The sequence below is a fragment of the Pseudonaja textilis genome, chromosome 1 (genome assembly GCF_049901715.1).
Source record: "Pseudonaja textilis isolate UNSWEBS1 chromosome 1, rPseTex1.2, whole genome shotgun sequence".
NCBI classification, from domain to species: domain Eukaryota; kingdom Metazoa; phylum Chordata; class Lepidosauria; order Squamata; family Elapidae; genus Pseudonaja; species Pseudonaja textilis.
In genome coordinates this window covers 63,098,847-63,126,463 of record NC_141990.1, presented here as the reverse complement: position 1 = coordinate 63,126,463, position 27,617 = coordinate 63,098,847, and the positions used below count along the sequence as shown (strand labels likewise).

Genomic DNA, 27,617 nt, shown 5'->3' with positions numbered 1-27,617 from the left:
AATTAATAAGTATTAATTCATCAAGCTATGACCCCCCCATCACAATGGCCCTTTCTCTTTCAAACAAACAAGCAACGGAATGATAGGTCGTGTGAGGCTTTCACATTAACAGACGAAATAAAACCTCCAGATCCAGCGTCAAAGGGCTATTCAGGCCGAGCTTCGACGGGGATGGGGGGGGAGGGGCGGCGTGACTCACACTGCCGCCCCACCCTTTGCTTTTCCGCCTCGGCGATCGGGAGCGCGCACCGGCCGCTCAGGGAAGCAGCGAGCGAACGAGGGAGCGGGCGCGCGGGGGCGCGCGTTGGCCGGGCCCCCGCGCGGCCTCTCAGCTTCTTTCGGCGATGGCGACGGCGACGGCGCCCTCGCCGCGGGACCCGGCTGGGGACTGGCAGGACTTCTCGGGCTTCCAGGCTTCGTCGGAACCGAGCGGTTGCCTGGAGCCCTCGGAGACGGCGGCGGGGGCGGCTGCCGTGGAAGGAGGCCCGTGGCATGGCAGGGGCGATCTGAGCACCGAGCTCCCGCTCTGCTTCCAACCTGCTCGGCTGCTGGCTGAGCATTGCGTAGACCCGGAAGCCCTTCTCCTGCCGCAGCCCCTCAGCGAGCGGAGCGCCTTGCACGAAGATGAGTGAGTGAATGAAGCGGTGGGTCGGATTCCTTGCTTGGAGGAGGAGGAGGAGGAGGGAGCCTCCCCCTCCTCCTCTTCGCCCTCCTGTCGCTTGGCGAGAGGTCCCTTTGCAAAGAGTGAGGTTCTCCCTTCGGTCGTGGAAAACTTCGCCGGAGATTGGGGCGTTCTCAGGGCTCGGCCGTTCTCCTTGAGAAAAAGTATGGGGCGCGGAGCGGGGGGAATAAGTAGGGAAAAGAGACTTGCAGCTTCGGGACACGGGACAGAGTAATAGGGTCTTTGTTCCCCAGCCCTCTGGGGTTACGAGGACTTTATGCCCGGTAAGCCCTGAAGGAGGAAAGATAGTTTCAAGATAGTTTTACCTTCACTCCGAATGGACTTTAAACTTTCCAGCACAACCAGACTGAACTCTATACGTTAGCAGCATTCCACCGACTAGGCACTAGAACTTGGTGGAAGGCAACCTATCCTAACATGGAATCCTTTTGTATCTTATACTTGAGGGTAGGCCCTTTCTCAGAGGCCCCCAAAGGCCCGTTTTTTTGTGCAGACCCTCATGTTTTATTTTAAAAACTTGAACTATTTTGCAGTGTAAAAAAAGCAAAAGAAACTTGGCAGAGACATAACTGGAAGTGCACATCCGAAGTGCACATTTGATAAATTGTCTCAAATATTTGTTTTTCACTAGTTTTTTTTTTTAAACAGACACACCTGCTGACTCTGTAACTTTTTATTGATGTTTAGGAATTGGAAACATTTTAGACTACAACCTCTGCTCCAATATAATCATTGGCATGGGTGTATTTTGTAGTTTACATCAAAAGCACCTATATACCCAAGATATAGATCTGATTGAGAGATGGTGGTAACAATTTATTATCCATTTAATAACAAATAAATGAATGAATTCTTTATTGGCCAAGTGTGAATAGACACACAAGGAATTTGTCTTGGTGCACGTGCTCTCAGTGTACATAAAAAGAAAAGATACTAAATTATACTAATGTGAATAATATTTATATTATCCAAAGGATATGTTGATGTTTGCACATCAGAGCATAAAGTAATGAATGTGTAAACACTCAAGTCAGTTTTGCATCACTCCTCATGCTACGTGGACCAGCTAAAAAACTGCAGAAGTTCCTTCCAAGGTTCACCTGATCTTAGAACTTAGGTTGGCTATGGCTTCTTTGTCCCATATCAGGAATTGAAAGACAAGAACAAACCATGGCTTGATAATGGAAATATTTGAAACCTCTTTTAAATACAGCAAGCCAAAATAAGGGAAAACTATACTGTTTTTTTCTTCATGAAACCCTGAAATAATTACAATAAATGGGAAGAACTTGAATGCAGATAAAGGTCAACAGTAGCTAAAGTATTGGCAGCTGTGATTTCTTCTTGGGTATTATAATCTGTGTTCTGCTTTTATAAGCACTTAAGAGAGGAAATGTTTTTCTATTACATTTATTGTTGAACAGATACTTCTATAATGTAGCAATTTCATTCTTTGGCAAGTTGGTATAAGACATGGGTGTCAAACTCGCCATGTCACGTTGCCATCACATGACGTCGTGGAGCTGGGTTGGGCATGGCCTGGACATCCGGCCCGCGGGCTGCTAGTTTGGCACCCCTGATAAGGCAATCCATGAGGGTCTTTAGCCAAATAATAGCATTGCATGCTTTCTCTACTTCTTAATGCAAAATTGACTGACTCAGATCTAAGCAGAGAACTCTAAAAGCAAAGGTCAGATCCAATGACAGATATTTTTGTGGTGGGTGATTACCCATTCATGGCTGAGACTATAAATATTGACATATTTTACTTTGGAATTAATATGGTACAGACACTTTTAAAAGCAGAAGCTTTACTCACTTTAGAATCTTAGTTTCTGCATATTGTAAGGACTGGATTTTTTTTTCTTCTTCCAGGATTTGGAATGCTCTGACAGATAATTATGGTAATGTAATGCCAGTCGATTGGAAATCATCCCACACCAGAACACTGCACTTGCCAACCCTGAATCTCTCTGAAAAGGCAGTAAGTATTGCCAGAACTATTTGAAAAATGTTCCTTTTGTCCATTTAAATTTGTGTCCTAGACATCAAATATTACATAAGCCATCAATTAATACCATTATTAGCTTTCTGTTTCTGTTGGCATCATGTGTTTTTTTCTTCAAAATGTGTCTAACATGTGCCCCAATGTCCAATAAGATATGTTAATTTTTAAAAATGCAAGAATTATCATTTTAATGCTAATTCCTACATTTGCATTCCTGCAAATGTCATTAATACACTATCAATTCTAATAATGTATAATACTTTTGTTTAAGCCAGAAATCAAGCAATCAGTAATAGTAACTGATATAAGAACAAAAGCAGCCCTCTTTCATTAAAAATATATGCAATAATATATATATTATTACCCAATCAGAACACAGCCAAGCCCCCACCCAATCAAGTCCCACCCCCACTGGCAGTTAAAAGGAGGAAGCAGCTGCAATCTCCATTACTCTGAGAAGCACAGAGCCGGAGACAGAAGCCTGAAGATGATGAATGAGACTTCATCGAAGCGTTGCCTAGATACTTGAATCTTACGCTGGAGAAAACCGAACAACCAAAGATCCATATATATATATATATATATATGTGGATCTTTGGTTATTCGGTTTTCTCCTGCGTAAAATTGAAGTATCTTGGCGACATTTCAACGAAATCTCATTCGTCATCTTCAGGCTTGTGTCTTCGGCTTTGTGCTTCTCAGAGTAATGCACAAAGCCAAAGACACAAGCCTGAAGATGACAAATGAGATTTCGTCGAAATGTTAAATGTTTTATATATATTTCTGAGGTTTTCGGGTATTTGTATGTGGATCTTTGGTTATTCGGGTTTTCTCCCGCATAATATATATATGTATACATATATATGTGTGTGTGTATATATGGCATTCAGCTTTGTTCAGGTATTTTCCCATGTCATTGTAGTTGTGCTTTTAAAGTTGTAGCAACGTTTCGGCAGAATCTCATCTGCCATCATCAGGCTTCTGTATAGTGTTCATCTGTGAGTCAGACTTTTACAGTGGTTTCAGATTTAAATTTGGGGCAGCCTATTGCTGTGCCAGAATGGTTTTTTCTTCATCCTGATTGGTTGAAAGTCTTGGTCTGTGTTTATTGGTCTTGGAGTTTGCTGTGTTCTGCTTGATTGGTGTTTCTAATATCTTCTGTCTGTTTTTTGGCTCTTTTTGTATCTTGATTGGCTGGCAACATTGTGTTACTTTATTGGAGGCATTTAGTGCAGCTTGGCTCCTGGTAAATGGACGGCTATCATTAGTTAGGAAGCTAGGTTTCATCTGGGTGCCTGGTTGGGGTGTGTTTGAGCTGGAGGTATCAGGGGGGATCTGTTTGTGCTCAGGTGTTTGTCTGGCTTGTGCTGTGGAGATTTTTTTGTTTGTGAGTGCAGGCTTCCAGATGATTGACAGTATGGTGGAATCATCTCTTCTATTCATACTTTCTGCTCTTTTTTCAATCTCTATGGCTTCTCTGATGATTCTGTGGCTGGGGTTTTCTACAGTGGCTAGGGTTTTGGTGCCATTGAAGTTGGTGCTATGACCTGTGGCTTCCATCAACTCCAATGGCACCAAAACCCTAGCCACTATAGAAAACCCCAGCCACAGAATTATCAGAGAAGCCATAGAGATTGAAAAAAGACCTGAAAGCATGAATAGAAGAGATGATTCCACCAGACTGTCAATTATCTGGAAGCTTGCACTCTCCAACAAAAAAATCTCCACCCCACAAGACAGGCAAACACCTGGGCACAAATAGATCCCCCCTGATACCTCCAGCTCAAACACACACCAACCAGGCTCCCAGATGAAACTTAGCTTCCTAATAAATGATAGCCGTCTGTTTACTCAGAGCCAAGCCACACTAAAAGCCTCCAATACAGGAAACACAATGTTGCCAGCCAATCAAGACAAAAAAAGCTACAAAACAGACAGAAGATATTAGAAACACCAATTAAGCAGAACACAGCAAACTCCAAGACCAATAAACACAGACCAAGACTCCCAACCAATCAGGAAGAAGAAAAAACCAATCTGGCACAGCAGTAGGCTAGCACCAAATTTAAACAGAAAAAGCTGTGAAAGTCTGACTCACAGACGAACACAATACAGAAGCCTGATGATGGCAGATGAGATTCTGCCAAAACGTTGCTACAACTTTAAAAGCACAACTATAATGATGCGGGAAAATACCTGAACAAAGCTGAATAACATACATACATACATACATACATACATACATACATACATACATACATACATACATTGCTCAAAAAAATAGAGAGAACACTTAAACAACACAATGTAACTCCAAGTCAATCACGCTTCTGTTAAATCAAACTGTCCACTTAGGTAGCAACACTGATTGACAATCAATTTCACATGCTGTTGTGCAAATGGAATAGACAACAGGTGGCAAGCATAGGCAGTTAGCAAGACATCCCCAATAAAGGAGTGGTTCTGCAGGTGGTAACCACTGACCACTTCTCAGTTCCTATGCTTTCTGGCTGATGGTTTGGTCACTATTGAATGCCAGCGGTACTTTCACTCTAGTGGTAGCATGAGACAGAGTCTACAACCCACACAAGTGGCTCAGGTAGTGCGGCTCATCCAGGATGGCACATCAATGTGAGCTGTGGCAAGAAGGTTTGCTGTGTCTGTCAGCATAGTGTCCAGAGCATGGAGGTGCTACCAGAACACAGGCCAGTACATCAGGAGACATGGAGGAGGCCGTAAGAGGGCAACAACCCAGCATCAGGACCGCTACCTCTGCCTTTGTGCAAGGAGGGACAGGAGGAGCACTGCCATCGCCCTGCAAAATGACCTCCAGTGGGCCACAAATGTGCATGTGGCTGCTCAAACGGTCAGAAACAGACTCCATGAGGATGGTATGTTGTCTATTCCATTTGCACAACAGCATGTGAAATTGATTGTCTATCAGTGTTGCTACCTAAGTGGACAGTTTGATTTCACAGACGTGTGATTGACTTGGAGTTACATTGTATTGTTTAAGTGTTCCCTTTATTTTTTGAGCAGTGTGTGTGTTCATTATAGTTGTGCTTTTAAAGTTGCTACAACTTTAAAGTTGCGAAACGTTGCTACAACTTTGAAAGCACAACTATAATGACGTGGGAAAATTCCCGAACAAAGCTGAATACCATACATGTAAGTACCCGCGAAAACTTAAGAAAACAGAGAGAGAGAGAGAGAGTATAAGGCAAAAGATAGAAGCATTTAAACTTTTTCAGATTGCCCTGAAAAGCTCTTAATGCAAAAACTCCCTTGAGTAAAAATCAAAAGCTTGGGACTAAACTGATAAGCCCATGACATTTTCTCAGCACTGGGGTAGAAGTGGTTCTCCATTACTTCCTGGGATAGTTCTTATATTATTATTTGTTGCTGTAGCTTACAATCCTGAGATTTCCTGGTGACTTCCTACCAATGCTAACCATCTATGCTAAGCATTTTGGAATCAGCTTAGTCGAGATAGGTTCTATCACTTACTTGGATAGATCTATGTGCCGAACCCTAGAACTGAATCAGGAAATCCATGGAAGAGTTGTAAGGTTTCTAAAAGAGCAAAATTGTTAAAAAATAATAGACATTTCTTTTACTGAAGATCTACCCCTACAACCTATCAATGCATAATGTGTTTATTGGCTAGCCTGTCACGGAGCCTGAAATTGAGTAGGGGCACCCAGCTGGCTTCCGTGCCTAAGGAAAGATAAAAGCCTCAATTGCTTGGCTTCTAATCTAGCACGTTATTATGCCACACTGTTTGTCTTTAACGGTTTTGATTATGTATCTTATTTAATTTGAAGAATAAATTTGACGGTGGTTTGGGATCTCACTATATTTTTAAATATAGGTTATGGTTTGTTTGTTTTCTTACCTCTCCTCTGAAGCCAAAATAGAGTCCAAGGCCAATGGTTTGTTTTAGGATATCAAGTCACAGAATGGATTGTATTAAATTGATCCTTTCAGGAATAAATGTGATCTGTGAACTGGCAAGACGGTATCTATTTATTCAGTTCATTTGAATTAATCAACCTGAATTGCAGAATATTATTTGTATGTTTAAACTGGATTTTGATACGTTGGTTGAGCACCACATAGATAGGGAAAATAATAATAATTTTGGGATGTTAATATTTTGAATCCTTAAGCATTTGTAAAGGTACCATACATTATTATATAATATGATATTTGATTGATTTCTCTCATTTTAATAACCTGTTGTTTTATATTTTCTTACAGGCTAATGATAATTTGAACCTTGACTTATCAGATGATGAAGAGTTGAGAGATCAGCTAGACATGCATTCTATCATCGTCTCCTGCATCAGTGAAGAACCTCTCTTCACAGCCGAACAGGTAAAGTTCAAAAATAAATTTGTGTGATTCAGCCTCAAACATTTCATCATTCAGATATGTTTGAAATGCTTAGAAACAGCCTAGTAAAGTTATGGTCTAATACAGAATAACCCATGTTTTACATTTAGAAGAGAGGTACTGTTTCATTGTTAAATTAGAACTTATATGGGAGAACTACAAATGGTCTTTGCCTTCTGCTAGTTTTGCCTATGGCCCATCAATGTCCTCCCCCCACCTACTTTTTCTTATAACTCAGTGGGATGAATAAGAAAAGAACCCATTGTTTTCATTTTACTAGGGAAACAACTATTTTGATTTTTTTTAAAAAAGAGGCTGAGCCAGGGGAGGAGGAGTTTAAACCCTTTCATCTTTCCTGTTACTCTTAGCTATGTATGTGTACAATAGAGGGAAAATGGATGAGGTGTGTACATATATGTGTATTGCAGGCTTCCCCTCTCATATTATCCATGAAAAGCACTTCAATAGCAAGTGCTAGCCCTCCTCAGTTCTGGAAAATATTCCCATATTTGATAAAAAGTTACAATATTCAAAGTAGTTTTCCAATGTTTTATGAATGGCAGTAGGAAAATAAAGATGGTCTACAAAAAAAACCACAGCATGGCAAAACATGATTGAATAATCAGATAGAATGGTTAGTAAGGTAATTTAAGTCTAAAATCATGTTTACTTGTGTGACTTTAGTCAGCTCGGTATATGATGAACCATGTGTAGTCAACTTCAGATGTAAAAGAGATTTTTGTATGGATGTAACATCCATTCAATGGATTTGTTCATTAAACAGAGATTTTACTGCAAACAATGCCATTTACCTCAATTATGTAGTTCTACAAATGATGAACAAATTGATACAAATGGTGCAAATTTAGATTTAATGAACATTCAAATTAAGTAGATGTCTTCTCTACCTCCCCAAATGTCTATTAAATAAATATTGCTTTTGCCAGAGCTCAAATGTTTACATAGCTATGAATTTTTAGATTTTAACACACATCAAGAGAAGGGAACCTGATTTTTTTGAAATGCCATTTAACTTGCAAAATGTCAACCACTCTATGCCAAGCTATGTATATATTATAGAGGACTTCTTGTACAAACGTTTTATTTTGTTTTTATTTATGGGATTTATCTATACCTCAGTCTTATCAGACTCTAAGTAGCATACAGATACATGAAAATCATAATACTAACAACAACAACAAAAACAAAAACAACGATACTGTACTGGCACCATTGATTCCTGACTCAATCCCCCAAGACTTTCTAAAAGAGCTAAAAGAGGTTGTAGAAAGCTATGAGAGTAAGAATCATCTTTTTCTCAGAAGTCCAGTTGTTCCATAGGAGGGGAGTCCTGCCCAGAAAACAATGGGGGCTCATTATTTTTTGTGGTGGGTGAGAACCTTTCCTAAGCCCTTAACCCTCCAACTCAGTTGATAGCAAGAGCACCTAGACTTATATACCACCCCATAGCGCTTTACAGCATTCTCTGGGTGGTTTACAATGTAACAGTATTATTTGCATATTTCCCCCAACAATCTGGGTCCTCATGTTACTGATCTCAGAAGGATGGAAGGCTGAGTCCACCTTGAGCCCATTAGGATCAAACTCCAGGCTGTGGGCAGAGTTTGCCTGCAACACTGCAATTTAACTACTGTGCCACCAGATCTATTTGGGAAAGGATCTACTTACGAGAGCCACTCTCTTAAATACTTCTGGCTCTAAGCTATATAGGATTTGAAAGGTAGCAAGCAGTATATTAAATTTCATGCAAAAACATACTGATAGATGATGAAGCTCCTACAAAATATACGTGTGTATGTATATATCTCTTCATTATACAGACGACTTCTACAATGCTACTGTTTTGTTTTTCTTTTTTCTTGAAGCAATCATTGAAAAGGAATATCAGAATGGTACGGAAATATAACAATTGTGTTCACCAGCTATCCATTCACTCTTGCACTGGTGGAAGATATATGCATTGTACTAGCTCATAAATGCACATCTACGTTTTAGCAACAGTTTCAGTTTCCTTTCATGTTGTCTGTGCAGTATTATTTAACTTCTCTGATTAGACTACTTTATTAGTCATTCCTTCCATATCGGTTTTCCAGCCATTGAACATCCCTTGAAAAATATTTTATCCAAGAATCCAGCAACTCAGATCAGACCTTAAAATGATAGCCATGCTAGGGAATGCGAAGCTGTAATACTGTTACCAAGTGAACTACTGCATCCTGTACTGGTATTACAGACTCCGGAAAGTCTGCTAGATAAATGTAGAAACATGCTTCCTATTCAAATTAGTAGCATTTGTTACCCAAATCCACGTACAATTGCTGGATTAAAATGCTATTCACTTTGCTTCTCAACATTATGCTCGTTTTTCATAATCCAACTAGTCCCTGCTTTGTTAATTTTTCAGACAATAATTAAAACATGGCTTTTCTGACAGGCCTTTGTTTTGCTTCCTTTCAGAGTAGCAGTGGATTGTTTTAGTTTTTACTGATGTTTTCTGAGACTTATTATAGTAGGTATTTGTGGATTTTATCATTTTTCTGATTTGATTTGTAAATCACTTGGAAATGTATAATTGTGTTTATATAAGTGTAAGGTTTGACTATGCTATAAGTGTATGACTATATTGCTCCAAAGGCAGGAGTGGGTTTTCCATAGTTAATAATTTATAAGCAATTATTTATATAAAAATCATAATTAACTTGGACTGGCACAGTGGTCTAGAGGTGGAGCTCTGACCTCACACAAAAACCAAAGTTTGATCCTAGGTCGCAGCAAATATTTCTCTCTCTATGCGCAATGAGTAATTGTCTGCTGCGAATTTTATGTAGGCATCAGGAAGGGCATCCAATTAGTAAATGCTCAAGCTCCATTCAATCCCACCTGATACAAAGGATTAAAAGAAAAAAAAACCATAATAAACTTACAGATCTTTCTCTATTTTTTAAAATCATCCCTCGATACTGTTGTATTTATTATGAGACCTTTTATACTTATACCTGTAAAGTCCTTTAGTGAATAAAAGCTATTATTAAACTGTCTTTACAAAAATAAATAATCAGTATAATTTTGTCTTTCGCCCTCTGTAACTTTCTCTTTGTGTGTGGAAGGTAATTGAAGAAATAGAGGAAATGATGCAGGAATCTCCCGATCCAGATGATGATGAAACACCAAGCCAGACAGACCGTCTGTCCATGTTGTCCCAAGAAGTTCAAACACTTAAAAGGTCTAGTACAAACCACAATTATGAAGAAAGTAAGTGATGTTTACTTGTATCTTCTGTTTGATGTTTGTCTTAAAAACTATCCTGCATTTAAAGAATATGCTACTATTATACACATCTTTTATAGTACGCCAAAGTTTTTATTATGCGATAATTACTTGCACATAAAGTATATTTGGAAGAATCAAAACTGAGTCACATTTGAAACTTCAGAAAAGAGGCCAACATACAGCATTCTTGAAAAAGTAGTTGTGACTTATCCTATCCTTCTATTTTCTAAATACTGTTGTACTAAGAACATTTTTATCTTTCCCTCAGATTTTTATTTTCTGTTGCTGAAAGAAAATAAAGATGTAATATTTTCCTTTCTTTCTTAAAGAAGGCAAGGCAAGAAAGTACGCAATTGCAATAGATTGTGTAAATGGATGTTGTCTTCCAAAAAAACAACCCATAATCTGGAGCAATTGTACACTTTCTATAGACCTGAAAAGTTTATGGAGTCTCCCAGTATGTGGCTTTCTTTTCTTACACGCAAATATGAGAAGAGAACTGTTCTTTAAAACTGATAGCACTTCTAGAAAATGCAATTTCAATCTTCTCTTCTAGAATACTTTTGTGTATTTTCCAAGGTAAACTACCAGATCCACATTCCTTTTTTGATATTATTCATGTTATTAAATTATTTGATATATTTATATTCACTAGGTACTGTAATCCTAAACTATTTGGAAGTGGTTATAGGAGTGTTTATTTATAGCTTTCAGCTGATAAATACAATAGGACTAGTTTTCAGTTGTATATGTCTACGGGATCCAATCTGGGTTGGTCATTGGAACCAGAGGTTTAGTCTTCCAAGCTTTCAGACTCGTGCTGGACCGCATCTTCAGGGAACTTCTCCCTCTATACCAGGGCTGTCAAACTCCCAGCCCATGGACCGGATGCATCAGGTGCTGGCCATGCCCACACCCAGTTTAGCAAAGGGGGGAAAAGTCCCAATGGCAACGTGAGTTTAACACCCCTGCTCTAGACTATGCTAGAGAAACATTCCATGAAGATGGGCTCCAAGATAAGTATGAAAGCTCGGAAGACTATACTTCTGGTCCTGGTGACTGATCCAGATTGGATCCTGCAGCATTATCCTGGGACACATAAATTGGCCTTCATTTCAGCATATATATGTCTGTAATTTGAAAGTGCTTCTGATGATAGCAATAAAGAAAAAGATTGCAGTTGTGAATACGAATGATTTATACCAGTGTTTCTCAAAAGTGGCAATTTTAAGACATGGATTTCAACTCCCAGAATTCTTGGCTGGCTGGAGAATTTTGGGAGATGAAGTCCACACATGTTAAAAATGAGAAACACTTAATTTAAATCATTGAGGAGAACCATCTAAACTAATCTGCCTTGAGCTTTAAAAGAAATCCTGGAAGCTATGAGCTGCAACTTTCTACATGCTAAACCAAATTAAAAACAATTAGGGTGGGGGGGAGAGAAAAATAATTGCACTGTTAAACAGTTCAGAATTGTTTTAAGTGATTTTTCTTAGAGATGATATCTAGATGGGCTGGATGGGGATTTATATGTATATAAATAGAATAATGGAACAGTGTTTAACCTAAGTACGTATTGAACAATTAGAATATGTTTATTAGGGAAAGTATTGTTGGAATTAGAATTTCATGACAATCAACTGTTTTAGAGATCATAATGTTTTCTGCTGTTTGAAAACAGGGGTGCAAAAACTGTCTGTGTCTGAGTTAAATGATCTCTTAGAAGAGATTGAAGCAGCCATCAAGGACTACTCTGAGGAGTTAGTGCAACAATTAGCCCTAAGGGATGAATTGGAGTTTGAGAAGGAAGTAAAGAACAGCTTCATATCTGTCCTGATCGAAGTACAAAACAAGCAACGAGAACAAAAAGAAATGACGAAGAAGAAGAAAAAGTTAAAAAATGGCACTCCTCAGAATGGAAAGCAAGAAAAAAGCCATCTGCCTGGAACAGTAAGAGCTCTTAAAACATGGTTTACATTTTAAATTTATATAATATGATCTCTAATTTTGTCCAGTTATTCTTACTAATAGTTAAAATGAATAATAATAAGCAGCATTAATAACATCGCCTCTTTTGGTAAATGATAGCTGGACTCCACATACTTCAAAAGGCATAGAAATATTCATGATCTTCTATTTTTCTTGTCATCACTAATACTGGCCAAGCTTTACAAGACTCTGAAGAATAACTACTACTTGCTCAGATGATCAGCGTTATATTTCTTACTTTGTCCAACCAAATTTGTACAAGTAGCCTTTTTACCTCTTTGGATAATTGTTAGGGAATGAGAGAGAAATCTGGGGAGTGTTTGAAATGTTAACACCTACTTTAAGTTTGGTTAACATCTGCTATTGAAATTAGCATTTTTCAGCAGGGCTATCACAGAAGTAGAATTTGTTCAATATATTTAAGTAATCGTTGATGCACAAGCGTACAATTGTTTTCTATCCGCAGGCTACTTGAAGTTTCCACATTATTCCTCCTCTCATTAACTTCATTTCATCATATGTGTATGTAATCTCCCTGTTTTGTCTTCTCCCATCCACCTTAGACAATAGAATCTGCTAAGGGTATTATGCATATAATAGCATATGCTAAAGTGCCTGGAGAGTTCTTTCTAGGCTCATTGGCATTAGAGTACTTCCCAGAATCCACAATAACTTTTTCATCAACACTAGGCTTTCTTGATTTTAAGATATTTTGCAAACCAGAAAAAAAACCTAGCTACTGATTTCATTAAAATCTGTGTTTATCATGTGAGCAAACGCATTGTCACTAGAGCAGCAGTCACCAACTGGTGGGCTGCGTGAAAATTTTGGTGGTCTGCAGAGAAATGTCACCCTCAGAGCACCCCCCCAAAAGCAATTAATCCAGGCTGCACAGGAACACAAGGCTGCACCGCCCACATGGCCCTCCTCCCCTCACACTCACTCCTTACCTGGAAAACTTGCCTGCTAAGTTGCTATTTTTCCTTTTTCTGACCATCAGCTGTTCTGCTGCGCTGGGAGATTTAGATAGGGGAGATTTATGCTTTGGGGGAGGTGCTCTGGGGGCAGACATTTCTCTGTGGACCACCAAAATTTTCTCGCAGCCCACCAGTTGCCAACCGCTGCCCTAGAGGGTTGGTTCTGAAGGACTTCAGGCTGCGTCAGCAAGCCACTGTCAGTCAAAATTCATATTAGTGATCCCTGGGATTTAAAATTATGAGTTTGGTGGTCCCTGAGGTCCAAAAGGTTGGCGTCCCCTGCACTAAAGCAGCAGGAACTGTGTGGAAATTGTGGCAACCCAACTCTCTTAGCAAATTCCCTCTGAAAAGACAATCACTACAAAGCAGAATTAGATAAAAGGTTAAATATAAATCATACTTCTTGTAAATAAGGAAGAGGAAAAATAACATCGGTATATTGTAAAAAGTATGTAATTTGAGAGACAACTAAGCCAGGCATGTACGTTACAAACACTTTTGTTAAAGACTGTTTTTCTGCTGTAATTTATGTTACATATAAATAATGTGATGTGACCTATAATTTAACCTTTTATTTGCCAAAGTAATTAGGAGGTCCAATAATTATCAACTGAACCTAGATAATAAATGGATTAATTATCTTCTACTACACTAAGGTCAACTGAAAATATACTCTTTATTCTGCAGAGCTTTAAAGCTTTTGTGCAATTTTATTTCTACATTGTCTTTTATGAATATCCTCTGGTAGAGTAGAAATGAAAATAATCAATAAAGCACAGTTTTAAACATACATAAAGACTATAAATCGATGAGCTAAGCCACATAGTAAAACAACTAGAGAATGTAAATGTAATTTAAAAATTGAATATAAGAATAACTTAAAAATCAAGGAAAATACAAAAATGTTTTGCCTGGTGCCTACAAGGTAAATGATTGGGTACCAGCAGGGGTGGGATTCTACCAGTTCGCACCTATTCGATAGAACCGGTTGTTAACATTCAAAGCAGTTCGGAGAACCGGTTGTTAGAAGAAATTACTAGCCTAATCCTGTAAGGAAGGCAGGAAGGAAACATTCTGATGTTGCTTACAGAAACTGCCTCTTCGTTAACCCTTATTACATTCTTGGCAGGACTAGACTTCCTGTCTCAGGAACCTCTCTGGAGTTTTTTTCCCCTCCTTTGCTGCTACTTTGGTTGTGTGGAGTGACCATTCAAAGTTACAATGGCACTGAAAAAATGACTTATGACCATTTTTCACATTTATGACTCCCCATCCCCACAGTTATGAGAGGCCAGGCGAGGAGATGCGCATTTCAATGTGAGTGATATTGAGTTGGCCACGTCCAGCCAATACCATGACCACCAAGCCATGGCCACCCAGTCACATGACCACCAAGCCACGCCCATCACCTAAGCCAAGCCCACAGAACCGGTTGTTAAAAATTTGAATCCCACCCCTGGATACCAGGCATCTTTTTTCAAAGGAGAATTAATGCATCCTAACTTGAGGGGAGAGACACTGTTACTCTAGGGGAATGTATCAGCTGAATACCTTAACGTTCAGACACTATCTCTACAGAAGTATAAGAGCAATCTGTATAATAGTCTCCCCTATAAAAATTGCTCCAGAACCAAGATGTATATCTTTTTCAACATAGATTTTCCTTGACACCTTTGATAATCTTATCTTAGGAAGCTATAAGCAGTTTCTTCAATATCTTTTTAAGGATTTGACACAATAACTGTGCTGTCCAGCCAATAGAGGACAGAATAATAATGCTATTATAAAAGGAACATAGTGCTAAATTCATAAATTATAACATCAAAATTCTTGCATCGAGTAAGAGTTTATTCTGACAAAAGCTTGGTTGTTTAATATCTATACAGGAAGAATATGAACATATAAAGTGAATGTACCTTTAAAGATCAATGAGATGTTTGCAGGTACTCAAAGAGGAATATTTTCCGACAATATGCAACTTCTATGGATGAAACTGAGCATAATCTTTTCCCTGTCATTGTCACATAGTTCGTTATACAATGTCTGTTTGTTGTAATCTTTCATTGATATCTTTCACTTTAGGATCAGGAGATAGCAAGTGAATGCTGTAATATTAGTTTGCAGTACTGATTAAAATTTGCCTTTAATGATTCCACAATTCTTTACAAAAGATAAGGCTATTGGCAGCAAATGATTTGTTCTCTGCTGTTCTTCTGTGGGCATTATATAACATACCTCTAATTTGTATGTAGATTATCTTGTGTACAGCAGATTATATTTCTCACATTTCTACCATTAAAACCTGAGGTCCCCATATTGAAGATCATTGCAAAGAATGAAAGGATTAACTGATTTGTTTTGTGCATAGAGACTGAATGTAGCTCACAACATAAACATCCACTTCTTGTATCAGACATTTGTTCATTTCAGTACTGCAGTGGGATTTCCAGTTTCAGTTAGAATTTTCTTGTTTGTATAGGAGAAACCTAAGAAAGCAAATCCGGTCAGTTGCCATGAGTAGCAGTTTGGTTTTTTTGTCAAGACTTCTAGGTATAGAAGAAATGGGGGGGGGGGGTGTTATTTTTTCCAAACAAACTAGCATGGAAATATCTTACAGGCCACCTCATATGGGAATATTGTGTAGTTGAAGAATGAAATATTGAGAGATTCTAAAATCTACAGATCTAGATTTATTTCAAAAAGGAATATCAACTGAAAATTGAATTCCCTGCCCAGAATACGTTGTGTCGTTCATTGGTATTGTTTTATGTTTTCCACTTTCAGCCATGAGGAGCAAGGAAATGCAGTTTTAATACCAATAAGACACTGGATTATTTCATCTGTGTAATGTATAATGGGATTGGGCAAGGAGCAAAAAGCTTACAAGGCAATGTGCTTTAGCATGTTCTATGTGTGTGATTTCATATATATTTAAATATATTATTTGAGATAATAAGCCTCAGCCAAAGATCGTTAATGCTAAAACAACCTTATCTTAGTTCTGTATATATGATATTTGGCTGGCTCCATTCCTAAATCTCTAAAGAACAAAATATTTAAAAGTCGGTGCTTTTCTCATTAAGCTACAGCTATATTTCATTTCTGACATTTACCTTGCTGGCATCTCCCCCCCCAAAAAAAAACCTAACTAATACCTTTACATTTTTCTTTTTTCCCCCCTTTTCTGTCACATTCTCACTCCTTATAGCGCTTCAGTATGGAAGGAATCTCAAATGTCATTCAGAATGGCTTTCGACAAACGTTTGGAAACGCGGGTGGAGAAAAACAGGTGCTGGGCTACCCTCTGACTTTGTTTTCCTTGTGCTGCCTTTTCTGTCTCTGCATACATTCCTGTCTTAAAAGTTGGCAATTTCAGACTTCAGGTGTTCTCAGAAAGGGAGGAAATACATTTCTATGCTTTTTCACATCTTCCCTGCCTTAAAGCTAGGAGCTGTTTACAAAGGTTTTCTTTCCTTAGTAGTTAAAGAAGAAGACAAGCCTTGATATGCACGGGAGAAAAAATAGAGTAGATGAAAAAATTCCCCTTAGGGTTTATTTTTAATTTTTCAAAATCAAATGCAGGCAACAGCATAATACATACTTGGAGTTAAATACCTGTCTAAGAAAGCAGTAATGAAAGATTATGTCAGTTTTAAAGTTTCAGTCTAGGAAGACAAAAATGAACAGTAAACAGCATGCCTCATATCTTCCAAAATGGTAAAATCTATTTTGCTATTTTTAAGTTACAAGAAGTAAAAGTCCTCAACATTTCATATATTTTTTATACAGGACACAAATCTCCGAAAAAAATGTATGTTCCAGAAGCTTACGGACTATATGTATCCAAGTAGTATGTTGCAGGATCCAAACTGAGTTGGTTACTGGGACCAGATCCAGATCCCAGTGACCGACCTAGATTGGATCCAGCAACATTGTCCTGGGACACGTATATTGGCCTTCATTCATGAAAGTAATATGTGCAATAAAGGGCAGAACCCTTTATTTTATGCCACAACTCAACACAAAGCCAAATAAAAGCCATGTCTACAATTCCTTCAACATTCTTTTTTATGATTAGGACAGAACGCAGATTTTGTAATACATAATACTTTTTCCTGATTCTTCTGATCCCTATCTGTTTGCTTGCTGTTTTATCTGATGAAGAATGTTGAAGAACATAGTAAAATGAAAGTATTGCTCATATGTGGAACATGGATGTTGATATGAAATATGAAAAACATTAAAGCTTACTCCAGTACGCTGATAATCTCAATAGAAAACTCTCTGTTTTCAAAACTGGAACTTAAGTGTAGCACAAGGGAAGCCACTGGTTTTTTGTTTTGTTTTGTTTTTTTCTTCCAGTAGTATTTTTTCCCAAAATGAAGACTTTAGTATTATATGTTTTTCATAGCAAATCTCTTGTTTTTTTTTCCAGTGTAGAAAAGTAGTATATTAGAGAGGTTTGGGGAAGAGGCTGGAGGAACTAAAACAGAAAGAAAAATAAGACGGCACAAAACAACTAAAACAGAATTTTTTAAAAAAAATCCTTGGCCAGCTATTGTCCAGTTTAATGCTTTATAAACCAAAGTATCCTGTTTTTCTTTCTAAAAATGAGAATGAAGTGAATGAGAATGAAGCCATGAGAATGAAGTGGCGCGGGCATGGAAACTTAAGAGATTGAAAGAAAGGAAACATAACATTGCATCAAACATAATTGAAAATGCTGCTATCTTTCACCCATGCCAGTGATTTACCTATGTTGTAAGAGAGATTGAAGGGGGAAAAATACTTGCCTGTGTTATTTAGAACTAGAGAATAGATTATCTGCCCCTAGCCTAGTCTGTCTGTCTTGCAGCTGCGTGCTTGTATTAAACCCTTGCCTCTTAGCATAAAAGCCTGTTCTGATTACAGAAGCCTGTGCTTGTTACTATTTTAATCTTGGGCTGTTGGTGAGATACATAGGATCTCAATAAAGGAAAATATTTGTAGCTCAGGGTTGAAATGAGGGATCCTTAGTGTTCTCTGAACTTGGTTGTTTTCTTGCAGATGTCGCATTATCCAAACTAGGTAACATCATCAGTGCTAGTCTCTGATAGTTTAAGATCAGATCCGGACTTAGATCGGTGCTAGATTAGCACTGATGCTGTTACCTAGCTTGGGTAACGAAACTAGCAAGAAATCAAATTTAGAAATCACCGAACATCATACATAGGATCTATCTTGTCTTCCTTCTAGATCAGAGGTCTCCAAACTTGGCAACTTTAAGACTTGTGGACTTCAACTTCCAGAATTCTGGGAATTGAAATCCACAAGTCTTGAAGTTGCCAAGTTCGAGGACCCCTGTTCTAGATAGTACATGTGCTGGGCAAATTTGAATCTCTGTTAAATCTTAAGACTTAGAAAGCATGTGATATACTAAATCCAGACAGTTCCCATGGAACTTGAAGGATAAGTCTGAAGATTCATGTTCTGCCTTGTATGTTACCAGCCTGTCCACTATAGCCTATTATAAATGGTACAGTGACACCTCATTTAAGTAGACCATTGAGGGATTATTCCTCACTTCATGTTAAGCCTTGTGCATGTATCTATGTCTGAACTGGAGAATATTTGTGTCCAATTTGAAAGTGGTGCATAAATGAGAGCTTTTTAAGCCTTCAACAGTACATAAAGTATGTGATCTGAAGATATATGTATTATCCCAATTACAGTCTTGAATCTATTACTGGTGCTAGCTTAATAGTTTCCTATCTATTAAAGAGGTGTTTCCTGCTTCAGGAAGGGGCTTCAAATACAAATGGGCCTGATAAATATGCATAACATTGTGTTATTAGTTTGATTTGTTTGTATTTCTGTGGGATGAATTAAGTTGTATCTATATAATCATTTTATGTTAGTATAAAACTGCCTTTCCTGATACTGTTTTTGGATTATGCTATCAGTCTAATACAATAGTGTGAGACCTCATTACTATTCAATGCAAGAATATAATTCATAAGAAATAAACCACACACAAGAAACCCAGACCCTGGAAATACCCTTCATTTTGAAATAAAAAATACTAATCGATTTTTTTTGAAAATATTGAATTGGTATTATTCAAGTATGGAATGTGGAAGGTCTGTGTTTTTCCTATAAATAATTTTAGAAATAGTAAACTCTATACAGTATTGTTCTTCAATCTAAGAATAAAAATATCTTCTTTGTATTGAAATCTGTTGCTGAATCAAGGCTATAGAATTGCTTTAAGATTTTACCAAAAGGAGAAAATGCAAATTTTTAATTATAAGTGTTGAAGAATTAAGCTTTGGAAAGATCACATTACTTGGGATTTTTAAATATGAATGTTCATTTAAAGTTGGTGATATAATTTGCTCTAAATTGAGTTTATATCCATAATACTGTAGACCTGTAAGGAAAAAAAATCAAAGAACTGGGGAAAAATATTGCTCAAAATAAAATTTTAAAACTAAATGGCACTTTATTTCTATACCAGCAAAAGCAGATACAGTATGATTTCAAGGAATCACATACATGTGTATAAATCAGTGCAAGAAATAACAGCTAAACTCAGCTATATGAGATTCCACTGTTGCTCCTAGGTGTACCCACTTCTGAGCATAAATTGACTCTCTTGCATGGTGCACTGTCAGAGTTCATTATGAGGGAATTGTGAAGTTGGAATATAAAACTTCCTATCACTGCCAAGATGTAAGCAAGATGGTCTGGTTCTGGCCTCAAAACTTTAAGACCTGAATTCACAGACATGATTTCACTGTTGTGGCAGATATATTGTTTATTCTTTGCTAATAATTATAGTGCATTGGTCTTGTCTAGAGTTCATTAAACATTTTATGTTGTACATAAAAGAAGTTTTCAGTTATATTATGGCTGTACAAAATACCTAATGTAAAAATTTACTTCTGTATGGAATCACAAAAGAGCTCTCTACAGTGCAGCAAAATTCTGAAAAGAATGTGTAATTTAGAAGCTCAGAAAAATGTATGCAATATATAAGAACATTTTTAAAATTATCAGTTTTGTCACGGGGACACCTATTTTGTTGTTACTTGCTGGGACATCTTTTTGTTGAATTCACGGTGTTTCACTTTTTCCTAGATGACATACAAAAAGTTGAATTACACATAATTACATATTGCAAAGCATATCTAATACTGCCAACATCAGATGTTTAGCAATTAAAGTTAATTAGGAAAATATTTTATAGTAATCATAACTTTTGTTTGACAGTATCTGACAACTGTTATTCCATATGAAAAGAAAAATGGACCTCCATCAGTTGAAGATCTTCAAACATTGACAAAAAGTAAGCACATAAATATGATTTGTTGGAGAAATAAATTTCCATGGGTGTTTTGATGCTGGGGGGAAAAACAGCTGATTTTCCAGAGTTTCTTCAGTTGAAGAAGGTTCTTAAGGTTCATCTCAGTGGTTCTGTTCTAAATTAGCCAGGGAAATCCACTTTGCTTTGAAATGTTTGGAATTGGTCAGCAGACTATGTTTGTTTACTCTTCTCAGATATCCTACAATTATCCATCATTCCTATGTCTTGATTTTTTTGGAAGACTATATTCATTTATCTTTTCCAGTAAAATCAGCATTGTTTGCCTTGCACAATTAACTGCTTAACAAGAGGGCTGAGACACTAACTAGAAGGGAATAAGCCTGAAAATCCCTCTTTGTTGTGACCTAAGTTTTTAAAATGATACACTCTGGGAACTAACACCATTGTTATCCACTGACTAGCTGAAATTTGATCTGCTGGTTGCTCAGGGACAGACTACCTGACTCTTTTTCTACTAATGCTGTTGGAGGACAGCGCTCAAACCATTTATTTTAGAGCACTAGAACTGTTCAAACCTGGATATTACTTCAATTCCAAAGAGTTAAATAGATTTTGCATGACATTTATGCATGCTTATAATTACAGATTTGGAATGTGCTCTTTTCAGAAAGATTATACATTATTTCAGTCTCTTATGTAGTGAGCTTTTAGATACAAAGTTATTTCTCCATTCTTCCTCAGTAAGACAGAAGCTGTTGGTTTTTTCCTGTCAGTAGCTCATCTTTCTTTTGGGCAAATGCATAGATAGTTCTCAATTTACAACTATAATTGAGCCCAAAATTTATATTGTTAAAGGAGTTTTGTTCCATGTTACGACTTTCCTTGCCACATTTGTTAAGTGAATCACTGCAGTTGTTAAATTAGTAACACCATTGTTGAGTGAATCTGGTTTTCCCATTGACTTTGCTTGTCAGAAGGTCACAAAAGATGATCACCTGACTCCGGGACATTGCAACCGTCATAAATATGAACCAGTTGCCAAGCATCTGAATTTTGACCATGGGGATGCTGCAATGGTCATAATTGTGAAAAATGGTCTTTAAGTCACTTTTTTCAGGGTCGTCGTAACTTTGAACAGTCATTAAATGTACTGTTGTAAGTCAAGGACTATCTGTAGCAATGATCTAAAAAAATAAACATACAAGACAAGTTCCCTAAATTTTCCAGGTTCCCTTCACTGCAAGGTGGGGAAAATGAGAAAATAAGAGATTTAAAAAGCCAGGAGAAAATTGCTGTGCTGCCAGACGTTTCCATATCTCTTCAGCAAGAGGAATGGAAAAAGGAAAATAAAACAAAAAGCAGTTGGATCTTCTAAATTTTCATACTGTCTTCCTTTATAATTTGTGTAATTGTTCAGCTCCCTGGGACATTGACTCCAGTTCTAGATCAGTGAGGAAAAAATAACTTCTTTTCTGTTCCACTTTTTCCAGAAGGATTTGTTGGGGAAAAGATTGATACATTGTTTTAATTCCCAGATAGTCACAACCTACCAAAAATGGAAAGTTCTTGGTACTATAGGAATGGTCTGAGTTCATGGGACTCATAGGAATAGGGTTCATAGGAATAATCCATCTTTTAAACAAATCTGAATACATTTCAGAGCTATCGAAGTTACTCTGTATTTTTATATCTTTCTCCGTTTAACAAATGATGAGAAAAGGATCTACAGAATAACTTCCATTTTAGTTTTGTTTTTTTTCCCAGGATCCAATCTGAGTCTGTCACCAGAGGTTTTGTCTTCCGACCTTTCTGGCTAGAGAGAAGTTTCCTGAAGATGGGCTCCAGCATGACTCCAAAAGCTTGGAAGACAAAACCTCTGGTGTCAGACCCAGACTGGATCCTGCAACAGTGCAGCATTAATATCCTGGGACATGTACATTCACCTTCATTCGTTAGTTTTTTCTACTTGCATATTTTATTGAAAGGCAGTGAATTTACTTCTTCCATTGACTGCACCCTCATATTTTATAGTTCTTCATGCCATGAAAGAAGACAGTGAGAAAGTGCCAAGCTTATTAACAGACTACATTTTGAAAGGTGAGTTTACTGATTATTGCATGTTGCATGACTGAGGCTTTTCTATAAATATAACTTCTGTGATGTTGTAGTCACGAACAAAATCAATGGTGCTATTTTGGAAGCAACTTCAGAATGAATCGGTTTCTTCAGAATGGTTACGCTGGTCTTTCTGATATTAAGGAGATCTTCTAGAATGTCTCTATCTCTTCAGGCCAATTTCCATGTTCTAAATTCTATTTGGAAGTGTAGATGGTAGGAAAGATAGATTATACAAAAAGCTGTCCCTCTCCTCTTTAATGAAATAGCAATAGCACTTAGACTTATATGCTGCTTTACAGTGCTTTACAGCCCTCTCTTAGCAGTTTACAGAGTCAGCATATTGCTCTCAACAATCTGGGTTCCCATTTTACCGACCTCGAAAGAATGGAAGGCTGAGTCAACCTTCAGCTGGTGAGAATTGAACTGCTGGCAGTTGGCATAATAAGCCTGAACTATTGCATTCTAACTACTGCACCATCATGAAAATGTTTGACATACAGATGATAGTGTCACATATTGTAATGTGTAACATTGGTCATTAAATAAATGTGAGTGGCAAACTTTCAGGATTACAGCAAACCTTGGTAGCCAATTTCTAGATGGACAAACTCTTGAGAGTATGTGTTTTCAGAGAAAATGTAAATTCTTTCTGCTTATATTTTTGTTTTTAGATACTTAAACTTTACTATTACAAATCATCATAATTATTATCAACTATGAAGGTTTATGTAAAGTTTAAATTAATGATGAAATATTGTTCCCCATAACAAGGACACCTTTGTAATTTTGGGTTATGACATTTTAAACTTGATTTCTCCATTTGTTTTATATTGTGCTAGCATTGGTTTGAAAGCTGCATTGCTCTGAGGTTTGTGCTTTATAGATGTGATAAAGGAGTATATAAAGGACATGTCTTGATCCTCTCTGTATTTTAAGTTGAGGGCTTCAATATTTTGGGCAAGAGAATACAGTTGCCCTAAATCTTTTGAGATGTTCTATCTCAAATATCTCGCCATAGATTCTGAAAATTGAGAACTAAAGCTGGTCAGCTTTTCTTAAATTTAAAAATTTTAACCCAATGACCAAGACATGACCTACTATATAGCTCATTTCTGTAAAAAAAAAATTAATTGGCAGTAGTGTGTGTGTACATATTATGTATATATCTTTATGACTATCAGTTTTGTTTATGTGGTAAGGGTTGGGAATCATATTTAGAACAGATCATTATTGCGACTTTGATTCTGGAAAGTTTCCTGTAATATTCTACAAAGCATATCAATTTAATGAAACTCATATGCAACTTTATTTTGTAGTTCTGTGTCCTACGTGAAGAGACCTATGAAAAACAGCCTGGCGAGTTCCTGTGAAAAATGTTTTTCCATGGATTCTTTCAGACTTGACAGTTTGTTTGCACTGCGTTGAATTCTAATGTATTTGTTACTTTCATTGCCTGCTTCAGTTTCTGAATTCTGGAATAAGTCATCCAGATCATGTAAAATTCATCCTTTCCCCCACCCCGCGTATGAATTGTTTGAACAAATGATGACTTCTGTACAGTTTTACCTACATGCATTGCTTTGGCTTTTTAAAGACTATTTTTACATTATATGGCATGTAATTATTTTACCCACACCAATTTCTGGTTGTGGAGGAAAAATAACATCAGTATAAATAAAAGATGCCTATTGAACAAAATGCGCTTCGAATAAAAGATGCAGCAGATCCAAGTATTAAATGTATAAAATGGATCAAAAGCTGAGCCTGCACTGCAAAATTCCATTGAAGTTCTTCCTTGAAGGCCCTGGGATGAAAATGTTGATAGAAACAGGAACTGACTTTTAAAGTAAGAATAAAGACAGTATTGTAGTATTGTTTACCGATTCATATGACTTTCATTAACCCTCTTTGAAGTAAAAAGTGGTAGATTATCATTTTCCATCATTGGTTGGCCTTTTTTTTTCCCTTTCAAAGCCTAATGTTGGCAAAGAGGAAAGGGTTCCAATAAAGAACACCCTCAATTTGTGTAGGATGAATTGTGCCCCAAATCATTGTCTCATTATTTTCATTTTCTATAGTTTAATTTAAAACTAATGTAGTTTAATAATAGTATTGCTGCTATTGTACTTTTAACCCATATTAAATGTTTGGTCATCGTAATTTTTGTATGCTTCGATATGTTAATGAACAATTTTAAAACATTTCTATTCAGCTGTCTTTTATTTATTATCAAGTAGTGATAGCACAGACAAGAAACACAACCAAGAGTAATAGCTCTGTCTTTATGGTAAGGTTATTATAATAGAATCCTGCAAGACTAAAAGTATTTGTGCCCTACTTTCCTTTTACTCTCTGAAAAACTAGGGAGGGTCTCTCATGAAACATTTCCTTTCTGTGGGCTAAGATATGTATCAGTTGTCTATTCACTGGCTCTCTCGGTTACACTTAGTTATCATAATTTGCTTACCCAAACATAACAGTAAAATTCTAACAGTAGAATGTGTACAACTGCAGAACCAGCTGTCAATGGGGTTTATGGATTGAAGGATTTTATCAATCCTCAATCAGATATTAAAGTGATGTAGAACTGAAATCTCTTCTTGACAAAATGTACAAGGGCATTCCTTGGAACATTCCTTAATTTTCAAAATGTGTCTTGATTCTTGAGATTGTATCAATAAGCATCTTTCTCCTCCATAAATCCCGCCAGAGACTTAATTATTTTTTCCTATAGTATCCTCTGAATGTTCTGGTGGAATTGGTCTAAATCTTGAACAAAATTCTTTTTTGTTTCTCATTATTATTACCTTTATTGTCAGAGTACAACATGTGTACAATGAGGTTGGCTGAGCCTCCCTTCATGCATACCCCCCAACACAACTCACAGTGAGGACAGAAGTCCCTAACCCAATCCCAATCTTATTACACTATGTGACTTTGTTGCACAATGCGCTGGCCCCGCAAGTCTGTCATACTATGTTGACATGAAGTTATGTTCCATTCAGAAGTCTGATAGCTCACGCATAGAAAAATGTTCTTCAGCCTGTTGGTGTGGCTGGCTATCTTCTATATCTCCTACCCCATGGTAGGAGATTGAAGAAGTGTTGACCGGGATGTGAGTCATCCCTGAAAATTTTCCTCACTCTTCCAAGGCAGCGAGCCCTAGCGATGTCATCTAGTGGTGTCAGGGGACAGCCCACAATATTTTGTGCTGTGGTCACCACCCTCTGTAATGTCTTTCTATCCGCGGCTGTCAAAGTAGCATATCACACTGTAATGCAATATATGAGGACGCCTTCTGGTAAAATGAGTTCATCGGTCATTCCACTTTATTCTTTCACAAGACCCTAAGGAAATGGAGTCTCTGTTGGGCCTTTCTAGCCACTTGAGCTTTGTTGATTTTCCAGGTGGGATCTTCGCTGAGGTAGACTCCAGGAATTTAAAGGAGGAAACTATCCACACAGCCCCCCACAATGTAAAGTGGGGTGGGTTCCTCTCTCTTCTTCTGGAAGTCTAACACCATCACCTTTGTCCTGCTGATGTTTAGGTGCAGGTTGTTTTCAGGTGCAGGTAGGCACCATGAGGATAATTTTTGAACCTTCCCTTGTACATTATTTCACCTCCACCAGTAATGAGACTCAATCCAGTAGTATCATCTGCAAACTTAATGCACAGTGGATGGGTCAGATGATACACAGTCATGTGTACAGTGAGTACAGGTAGGGACTGAGCACACAGCCCTTTGGGGAGCCAGTGCTAAGTTTCAGGGAGGTGGATGTGACAGACCCAGCCCTCACTGTTTGTGCTCGGTCCCTCAGAAAGTTTTTGATCCAGTCGCAGATGGAAGAGGGAAAATCCAAGTCAATCAGCTTTTTTATAAGGATGCTCGGCAGGATAGTATTGAAGGCCAACCTGTAGTCAGTGAAAGGCATCCTGACATAGTTTCCGGGTTTCTCCAGATGGCTCGCTACAGAATGTAAGGCAGTAGCTGTGGCGTCGTCTGTCGACCTGTTCCCCCTGTAGGCAAACTGATGTTTGTCAAAGTCTGGTGGGAGTCATGTCCTAAAAGGTTGGAGAACCAGTCTTTCGAAGCATTTCATCATTACTGACGTTAATGCGATAGGTCTGTAGTCATTTAGACAGTTAATTGCTGTTTTCTTGGGGACTGGGACAATAGTGGCTGTTTTCAAGCATGATGGAACACAGGCTGTTTGCAGGGAGATGTTAAAGATCTTTGTCAGGACCCCTGCTAATCGGCACAAGTTTTCACCACTATCCCCAGCACTAAATCTTAAGCAAAATTCTTTTTTCTTTCTAAATTCCAATAATGCAAATTGTCCAAGTCGTTCTCCCATCTCTTTATATCTAATTTCTGTCTTATATTCAAAAACCTACATTTTATCAGTAGTTTGCTTTAATTTGCAGCCAGGTTCTCTTAACTTCTAAAGATTTTTCAATTCTCTTTTTTCAGATCTTTTTCCTGCAGATCCTTCTTCCATTTCTTTTTTAATTGTTGCAAGTAATCTGTTGCGTATATAAATGTTCTGCCTTTCCTACAAGGTCTGATCTGTTAGTGTAATTAAGCTTACTGCTTTTCAAAAATACCTTTGCACCCCCCCCCCGCAAAAAAATGTTCTTTTAGTTTTTTAAATCACTATCTTTTTGCCATTTGAAACTTTCTAGTACCATAAACTTGTCAACATTCTAAATTAAAGTCCTTTAAAATAGTTTTTGTTCTCCTCTTCTTAATTTCAAAAAAGAAGATACTCATCATGATTTTTTAATTTTCCCTGCTGTTCGGAATATCTCTCTTGGGTTGCAGGCAATTAGATCAGGGGTCTCCAACCT

General features: G+C 37.6%; 1 protein-coding gene across 7 annotated transcripts; it reads left to right on the top strand.

Moving 5' to 3' along the window:
• Positions 1-241: 241 nt before the first annotated feature.
• FEZ2 (fasciculation and elongation protein zeta 2) lies at positions 242-24,970 on the top strand. 7 transcript variants are annotated; one of them, XM_087936305.1, is made up of 11 exons: positions 242-628; positions 2,558-2,666; positions 6,951-7,067; positions 8,972-8,998; positions 10,214-10,358; positions 12,061-12,329; positions 16,554-16,634; positions 20,597-20,672; positions 22,683-22,748; positions 23,609-23,637; positions 24,086-24,970. In XM_087936305.1, the coding sequence occupies exons 1-10, from the start codon at positions 345-347 to the stop codon at positions 23,617-23,619; spliced, it is 1,185 nt and encodes a 394-aa protein (XP_087792431.1). In that variant the 5' UTR covers positions 242-344; the 3' UTR covers positions 23,620-23,637; positions 24,086-24,970. The 7 variants fall into 7 exon arrangements, with proteins under 7 accessions (XP_087792431.1, XP_087792423.1, XP_087792444.1 ...); XM_087936297.1 differs by lacking the exon at positions 23,609-23,637 and having other exon boundaries at positions 245-628; XM_087936332.1 differs by lacking the exons at positions 242-628; positions 23,609-23,637 and adding an exon at positions 645-825.
• Positions 24,971-27,617: the final 2,647 nt, after the last annotated feature.

Bases quoted from the DNA above. Each gene is read 5' to 3' on its own strand.
- FEZ2 (XM_087936297.1), top strand. From the start codon at position 345: ATGGCGACGGCGACGGCGCCCTCGCCGCGGGACCCGGCTGGGGACTGG. The intron at 12,330-16,553 runs GTAAGAGCTCTT...CACTCCTTATAG, and splicing joins AAAGCCATCTGCCTGGAACA to CGCTTCAGTATGGAAGGAAT. The intron at 20,673-22,682 runs GTAAGCACATAA...CATATTTTATAG, and splicing joins TCTTCAAACATTGACAAAAA to TTCTTCATGCCATGAAAGAA.